Source organism: Neolamprologus brichardi, chromosome 3, assembly GCF_056152115.1.
Source record: "Neolamprologus brichardi isolate AB-2024 chromosome 3, ASM5615211v1, whole genome shotgun sequence".
In the NCBI taxonomy this organism is placed as follows: domain Eukaryota; kingdom Metazoa; phylum Chordata; class Actinopteri; order Cichliformes; family Cichlidae; genus Neolamprologus; species Neolamprologus brichardi.
The window spans coordinates 22,917,760-22,926,267 of NC_142106.1; the positions used below are offsets into that span (position 1 = coordinate 22,917,760).

An 8,508-nucleotide genomic window follows, 5' to 3' on the forward strand; every position below is an offset into this window, starting at 1 on the left:
TACCGTTGCATCAATCCAAAGTCAGGTACATCTTCAATCTAGAAGGAAATTTGAAACAGCGCGTTCATAGAAAAAAAATTTTTTTACATTTAAGATAATCCTCAGATTGATATGTTATTTAGTGATTGTATGATGTGACTCATTTCTGGAATATTTCATAGAATAAGTTGTGCTTTGTGTGGCGTTAGCATATTTTGCAAATTATTTGTATGCCCCTACAGAGGTTGCCATAGCCATTGTGTGTGTGCTCATAGTTTTCTGTAGCTCAATCACTGGACATCAACACTACTACTTTTAGCAATACCAGTTGTACTATTAGTACTTAGTGGTAAAGAGCAGTTATTAATGCTATGGTAGAAAATCTGATTATAGAAGACTTACCTCTGATTTTATCCATATTCATCTGAGATATGAGACAAAAACTCAACATCAGAATAATGATCAAAGGGGTTGATTTTGTTTCAGTTTTAAAGTTAATAATAGCAATAATAATTTTATGGGCCTAACACAAACACAAAATGTCACATTTCGGCAAAAAAAGATCTTAATAAGCAGACACGTACTTACATGGAAGGGAAGGCAAGAATAAGAGTTGAAAGGAAAGATCCCATGACCAGGACAACTAAAACAAGTAGAAAATGATTAAAGAACTTCTGACCAACCAAATAGACTTTTCATTTAAAAACACATAAAGATTTAGTCGATATGATTGGCTGACAAATGGTGACACAAATTTTAAGAGCTATATTTATGTCACCTATGGATTTATGGCAATTAAATATAAAATAAGGTCTGAGCATCATTTCTGCCTCCAAGAAAGGAGATAAATATGAAGAGAAATTCATTGCCGTTAGTTGTTCATTTTTAGCTTTTCATTTCTAATTAATGAATTTTGCAACAATGTCAAAAATTATTTACAAATACACAGGTTCAGCAACTTTATTTATTTGTTAACATTTACTTCCTGTCATTGATACTTACAAGCTGAAGCACTGGCTGGGGCACCATTTCCAACAGTCACGCTGACACATCGAAGGTCTGAGTGATACTTTGTTTCCCTACGGAAATAAATCAGAACAGTGATTACATTATTTCCATGAGATTATATTATATTTTAAGATAGTCTTTTCTGTTAATGACACAAAGTATATGTACAAGTAACATGGGTGTGTTTGATTAATAGTTCTAGATGACAAACCAATAACTTTTTGGTTGGTCATTGGAAGCAGAGGAAGGGGTTTTGGTTTTTTGGGAAATTTAATTTTCTTGCCATGACTCCTTCTGGGCCTGGGGTCTAAATAAAAAGTCAGATTTAAACATTCACCAATATAGTTTATGGCTGCAAAATTGTAAATGGACTGATTCTTCTTTAGTGCTTTTCTGCTTTATGCAGCACGCCTCATTCACCCGTTCAAAAAGCTCTTTTGTCTATGCTTAAGTGCTTTCTGCCTAACACTCATGCTCTAAGGGATGAATTTGTAAAAAGGTACTGACTTGGAAAGTGCCTGGACAACAAAGCAGAAGGGGAGGGTGTCATTGTCTTGTGATTTAGATGGCGTCCATGTCAGGGTGAACTTTCCTGGTCCAGTTTTATTCTGAATTGCATCATATGGTCCGCTGAACAGCAGCTCAGAGATCCTTCAACGAAGAGAAAAACAAAAAATGAATCAACTTAATTCTCATAGCTTCGTCAACTACATACAAAGCAAAGTGTTTGTCTGTGAATGAGCATCACTTTGACTCACTTCTGTTTGGTTTTAAGGGTTTGAGTTAATAAGCCAAATTTTACTTAAACATAATTTCACGAGTTTTTATTTACTCATGTTGCATTAAAGCAAAATAGCCTTAAAACAGATTTGACTTTGGATTAAATATGTGTTGAACCTACTCTTTATAGCTCATACAGCCTTGTATATATCTGACTGTGTTACGCTCTTACGTGTCTTGTTAAACCTGTTTTGTGTGCCAGTGCAGGACTGATGCACAGATTAAACAGAACACAACGGATAAAATCTTGATTTGATCAATGAACAGAAACATGACAGGAATCGACTGACGTGTGAATGTATTTCTTGTCTAACCTGAAAACAGTTCTGTGGGACATAGTTAACCTTACTTTACAATGTCAAGAATGTCAAATGTGTTTTTCTTTGACTTACATGGAGTTTTGTGCCTCTGCACTGATGCTGATTTCCAGAGTCTTATCAACAGGCGTGTAGAGCCGAGCTCTGTTGTTTGGGGTTGGAGGCAAGAATTTGGGCAAAAAGTCTCCCTCTGTGCAGGATGAGACAGGAGGATCCACTGAAAGATGACAGAAAACCAACAAGTTTTTTTTCGGGGTGGAATTCATAGTTCGAAGTTAGAACAGTATTTCTAAGTTTAGATCAGATCTTTACAGGTTCAACTCCATCTATTAAAATATGGACTTGTACCTATCAGAACAAACTGGATCGGTACTTTGCTGAGAGCATCGTTAGGTGTTTGTGTTGTTTTTGTGCCATTGACTCCAGTCATGGTGATGTTCTTCATGGGAAAGTCCTCCATCAGCAGCTGTACTCCATAGGAGCCCACATTACTGTCGGAAGTGGGGGCGAACGACAGGGTACAAGTGGACTGCATGAGGAATAAAAAAGGAAAAGAGATCAAATGAGCAAATATTTATTATTACAACTATCCTTCTGTCTCATTAAACAGTAGATTAACAGTCATGCTCACTGATGAGAGGCTGAGGACAGATGGTGGATCACAGCCGTTACACTCAAAGAGTGAGGAGTTTCCATATCTGCATTTAACCTGATCCCCATCAGGGTCAAACATCAACAGGCTGAAATCTCTCCGACAGTTTGAAGGAACTCTGAGAAAGAATTACAAATACAATCTTAAATTTTCATTTTCCAGGATTCACTTTAGCGTGAAGTTAATGTGCAGCTCCATGCATTCACTCTTAAAATCTGCAAAATACAGCCACAGCCTGATCACTGGAACTGAATTTTTTTTGGTTAAAAACCACACAAGGTAATTTTAAACACAGCAATATTCAGTTCACTGTCTCAAAATAAAACTTTAAATTGTATAGTTTATATATTAAGCGAGATTTAATTTAAAGCATCACTAAACTACTTAAATATTACAGCAAACATGGAGGAACTGTCACAGACCTAGCTCTGGAGGACGGGGGGTCCGTGAGCAGTTTTGACGGTTGTTATTGTTATTATGATTATGATTATTATCGTTATTATTTGGTGATGTGTGTGTCTTTCTGCACAATGCTGTGTTAGTCTGTGTTCCACTCGTTATATGTATAGGCAGGGTGTGGGTGTGTACATGTGTGGCTGGAGGATGGAGAACAGCCACATGCAGGCCTGATGGGTGTGGCCCTGCAGGAGGACTGGCCACACCTGAAGTTCCTGCCACACCTGTTGGTGATCAGGGCTCGTCGGGGGAGCTACTTAGGAGAGTGTTGGAGCTCCCACCGGCGTGGGATCATTGAGTTGTCTACCCAAGTTAGTGTGTGTCAGCGTACGACGGTGCAGTTCGTGTATTCCCGCCAGGGTTGGTGTTGATGGCTGTTTTTGTGGTTTTCCCCCCCAGGTGGAAGAGTGGACCAGAACAGCAGCACGCACAGGGTGTGCAAGAACACACCCGTTTGGCATTTGGGAGGCAGTCCATAGTGGACTGGCAGACGACCGACGATGTCGAGGCAGCAGTATGGGACCTAAAGGCTGCGTGGCCCCCACAGCACCGGACGAGGCCGAGGCAGAGGCTGGACCAGGCGACGCTGAAGCGGATGCGGAGGCTGGACCAGGCGACGGCGAAGCTGAAGCTGAAGCTGAAGCTGAAGCTGGACCAGGCAACGGCGAAGCTGAAGCTGAAGCTGGACCAGGCAACGGCGAAGCTGAAGCTGGTGGCTGGATGGGCTCCCCGGGCCCCCCAGCTGACGAGGCAGGCTGCTGGACGGGCTCCTTGGGCCCCCCAGCGGAGACAGGCGGCTGAACAGGCCCCTCAGACCCTCCAGGGGAGATGACAAAGTGCTGGCCGGGCTCTCCAGAATCCCCAGCGGAGACTTGAAAGTGCTGGCCGGGCTCTCCAGAACCCCCAGCGGACAAGGCAGGTGACAGCGTGGAAGCTGCGGAGTGCTTTATGGGCTCATCCGAGCTTCCAGCAGGAGCTGATGTAGAGCCAGAGGGTATCGGGACCCCTGGCTGAATGTTAAGCTGACCAGAAGACCAAACTGCTACAGGGGATTGAACTGATGGCTGTAGTAATGGTTGTGGTGACAGTGGAGTAGGCGGTGGAGTGGACGACTGAGTTAACGGTGACTGTGCTAATGGTTCAGCTAAGGAGTGCATTAATGGCAGGACTACAGGTTGAATGACTGAGTGTCGTGACGGTTGTGGTGGAAGAGAAGCAGGTGGTAGTGTGGATGATGGAGCTAAGGGCGACTGAGTGGCAGACCGAACTGATGACTGAAGTGATGTTAGAGGTGAAAATTTAGCTTGTGGTGGGGTAGATGACTGAGGTGCAGGGGACACAGGAGACGGAGCTAGCGGGGACACAGGAGACGGAGCTACAGATTGAACTGAGGGAGACTGGGTAGCAAACTGAGCTAGTGGTAGTAATGGCAGTTGGGGAGAAGGCTGGACTGTACACTGAGGAGAAGGCTGACTGACTGACTGAGGAGCATTCTGTGCAGCTGAGTGTAATGATGGTTGTGGGAGCGGATGTAGGACAGGTGGCAGTGTCGGTTCCCCTGAGCCTGCAATGCGGATGAAAGGTGCAGGCACCTGCTGGACACCAGTCGCTCCCACCTGAAGAGTCGGTACAGGTGCAGAGATCGGCTGGGTCCTGATGGGCCTCACCTCAGCGGTTGTCACAGGTTTCGGCAGGGACTGGGCGGCTGCTGTCCCCACCCGAGGAGCTGATACGGGTGCAGGGACCAGCAGAGCCCCAGCCGACCCGGAAACTGGAACAGGGACCAGCTGGGCGCCAGCCCCCCTCACCTGGGGGACTGAGATAGGTGCAGGGGAGTGCTGGGCCACAGCTATCCCTAGAACACAAGGGGCCTGGGAGCCGGGCCTAGAAAGAACAGTCTGCAAGACATTAATTCCCTGCCCTGAGTGAGCGGAGGAGGAACAGCGCTGTGACTTTGTAGTGTTAAGTGTGCTAAAGCTGTAGCTTACAGGCACTAAAGCACCACCTTCAGTGTTTACAGACTCTGGAGAAATGTGATCAGCTGATGCACCAACAGTCTTAGAGCTACGTTCTTCGGAGCTAACCATGCTTATACTGTCAGAGGAGGGGTTAATAGCCGATGTAAACATAGTTCTGTGCACCGGAGAGGCAGATGAAACGTCTTTTACCTCCGGATCGCTGGAAGCAGTAAACCTAGGGAAAACAGTGGTGGGTGTAGAGCCCCCTGACTCAAGAACATTAGAATCAGTAAATACGTCAGAATGGACTTTCCCCTAGGGTGATGGCTCAGAAGTAACGAGCTGGGGTCGAGCTTTCACAGGAACATTTACAGTCTTGGATTTTACTGCTTTAACATTAAAGAGGCAGGTTTTAAAGCCCCAGTGGTGAGCGTAACAGGTGTCTCTAACTCAGGAAATGCTGACTTCAAGTTTTCAGACCTAGGAAACACTAGCGAAGGATAATCTTTTTCAAATATGAGTCCAAACGTAGGAGAAACGGTCTCTGAGTTGACCCTCTGGGCAGTACAACAGTTCATAAGAAGTTCGGGTTCGGATTCAACATTTACAGATCGTGAGCCTTTAGAGCCTGAGGCAAGAGTCACAGAGTTTGCATTCCTGCATTCAGAGTAGTGAGAACTAGCCTCAGAGTGAACAGAAAGAGTCTCTTTGTCACTCACCTCAGCCGGCTGCTCAGAAGTCCCGGAATCCGGCTGAGGAGAGGACCGGCGACGGCGTGGATGAGGGAACGGAGGTGACGGGCTAAACCGGTGATGATGCGGGGGTGACGGTCTCCTCTTCATCCTCCGACCACATCGCTGCTAGGAAAGCAGCGGGAGAGTGACGGTCAGGGCTGAGAGGGGATGGAGAAGGGCTCCGCGGCAGCGGCGCCGAAAAACCCTCTCGTTGTAGCAGCCGCTGTTGCGATACTGAGAGCCCCGTCTGCTGCTGCGATACCGTCGTGGCGAGCTTTGTTCGCTGCCACTGTGGGCGCTGCCTGGCGGAGATCTCCGTCTGCTGTCGCTGTGGTGTGGAATCCCGGGAGGAGACACTGTGCCAGCTCACGAGCTTGTAACGCCTCCTTGGCTCGGCTCAGTTCGTCAATAAAACATCATAGCCGGTGAGCTGGTGAAGGAAAGGGTTTCCCTCGATTATTGCCCTTATGGCGTTAAGTCTGACGGAAATTGTCCGTGAGTCCGAGGCGCGGGTTATGCGTTTCACTAGACTCTGTACACGGAGAATATCTTCCTCTCGGGCAGAGCCTGCTGGGTCCATTTCGTGGTTGCGTCGTTCAGTCATGCGGCGGCTGTGTGAAGGCAAGAGAGGACCCAAATGCACGGCTCAAGACACGCAGGGATAAACTCAAAAGGCAGGTCTTTATTAATAGGAACATAAGTCATACAAAACTATACTGGGAGAAACTAAAGCTGAGGCGCTGGGAAGACACGAGGGAATGCACACAACCTAGAGGGACAACGCAACACGGAACAAAGGGATACTCTGACATAAATACACAGAAGGTAATGAGGGAAGTGGGAACACACGGGGAACACAACTGAGGACAATTACTCATGATTGAGCGGGGAGGACACGAAACTGAAAATACTGACACCAAGATGTGGACCTTAAACACAACACAGTACACAGAGATGAGGACAGAGAGAGAGAGGCAGAGAACAAGGATGAATACACGAGGGGAGGAGGAGGAGAACACAGAACACAAAGGACGGGAACACGGTACCAGAACAAACACCACGATAAAACCATGGACACAGGGGGAATCCAAATACCAAACCAAACAATCCAATGAACATAAGGAACAAAATACAAAACCACAGGAAAACTAAGAACACTGGGTCAAAATGACCCAGGACCATGACATCTTCATACTCATCCTCATTTTCTGTTTTATTCCTATTTGGAGCCTGGGGGTACTGTAAGAGAAGCTCTTTAAGGAAAGAGTTATAGGATTACAATTAAAACCTTTAAATGCAAAGGCTTTAGTGTGGAAACTATTTTTGGTAAATTATTTTTGTTCATTTAATTAGTTTATTGCCATATTATTACGGAGGCAGTGGTTGCAATGGCTGTTAAAGTTGACCATGCAGCAAGTTAAACATTAATAATGTTTTGTCTATATTTTTAGACTTTGCCCTTATACTGTGAGCAGTTTTGTCTTCTACATGGAAACAATATCAGATTTGAAGTTTGCAGTAATGCCACAGTCACTCTTGTCCTGCTACTGCTGTTGCTTTTTTAGCAGAGACACAAACAGTGAGCTGGCTCACCTCACAAATGGGATCACGGTAGACTGGGGTGAGGAGTTTTCTTTGTTGATGTCAGAGCGGTTCCTCAGGTCGAATGCTACTACAGTTGTCCAGTTGTTATTTTTGATGCCACTCACCCAATTAACACCAGGGACCCTTCAATAGAAAATAGTGGGAGAGTCAGTTTTCAGCGTGTTACACTGTATATAGCAAAACACATGGACTTATATATATATATATATATATATATATATATATATGTGTGTGTGTGTGTGTGTGTGTGTGTGTGTGTGTGTGTGTGTGTGTGTGTGTAAGAATGATAACAATATGAGTAATAAGTTCGTTTTATATATTTTCGAGGTACACTCACCTGAGTGAACCAACCACATTAATGGGAGATGGCTGAACAGACCTAAGTTCATTCTGACACCACTCTCCGCTGCCTTCTTGGTCGACCTTGTGTACCAAAGTGCTCACATACCCACAGTTGCTATTTTGGCAATCAAATGAGAAATCGGGAGTGCAGTTGAGATTGTTCCCCATTAGGCGAATGGTCAGCTGTGGAGTCACAGTGAATTGGAATTTAGTAAAGAAAACCTACATTTCAAAATATAAACACATTTTAGAAAAAAAACCTGTACATACCGAGGAAGAATCCTTTACAAACTTCTCTTTTGTATAGAAGTTGATTGCGCCAACAAAGCCATTTAAATTGCTAAGGAAGAAATCAATATTCTGCGAGTTGCAGACTGTCAGATGCAGCAGCAGCAGCACTGCGGAGAGCGACATGGTCAATCTGTTAGTCTGTCTTCACAAAGACACTTGTAAGTCAAATACAGCCCCTCTCTGACTCTCCTCCTTTTATCTACTTTTTCCCGCATCCTGTGTAGTAAACTGTTCTGGTATGAGGAAATGTTTCATGCTCATGAGTTTGAGATGGTACCTGATAACTGATAATGAACAGTGAAAGCAAATGTCTCAACCAACTGTCAGTAAATGAGATTAGTTTCAAAACATAGAAATGTTTCAATTGCTGCTTGAGTCAAATACAA

At 44.8% G+C, this 8,508-nt stretch overlaps 1 protein-coding gene across 1 annotated transcript; it reads right to left on the reverse strand.

Annotated features, from left to right (window-relative positions):
- Window positions 1–563: 563 nt before the first annotated feature.
- On the reverse strand, window positions 564–8,245 carry LOC118455167 (uncharacterized). The gene is made up of 9 exons (XM_087839227.1): window positions 8,102–8,245; window positions 7,827–8,014; window positions 7,478–7,612; window positions 2,716–2,854; window positions 2,433–2,613; window positions 2,160–2,301; window positions 1,495–1,638; window positions 982–1,058; window positions 564–622 (listed from the first exon to the last, which is right to left on the reverse strand). Exons 1-9 carry the CDS (start codon window positions 8,243–8,245, stop codon window positions 564–566), a joined length of 1,209 nt encoding a protein of 402 aa, XP_087695353.1.
- Window positions 8,246–8,508: the final 263 nt, after the last annotated feature.

What these genes read in the sequence shown, in the direction of transcription:
- LOC118455167 (XM_087839227.1), bottom strand. Translation starts at nt 8,245, where the DNA reads ATGTCGCTCTCCGCAGTGCTGCTGCTGCTGCATCTGACAGTCTGCAAC. An exon ending in ACCGTGATCCCATTTGTGAG is followed by an intron (nt 2,855 to 7,477) that starts GTGAGCCAGCTC and finishes ATTCTTTCTCAG; the next exon opens with AGTTCCTTCAAACTGTCGGA. An exon ending in GATCCAGTTTGTTCTGATAG is followed by an intron (nt 2,302 to 2,432) that starts GTACAAGTCCAT and finishes GTCATCTTTCAG; the next exon opens with TGGATCCTCCTGTCTCATCC.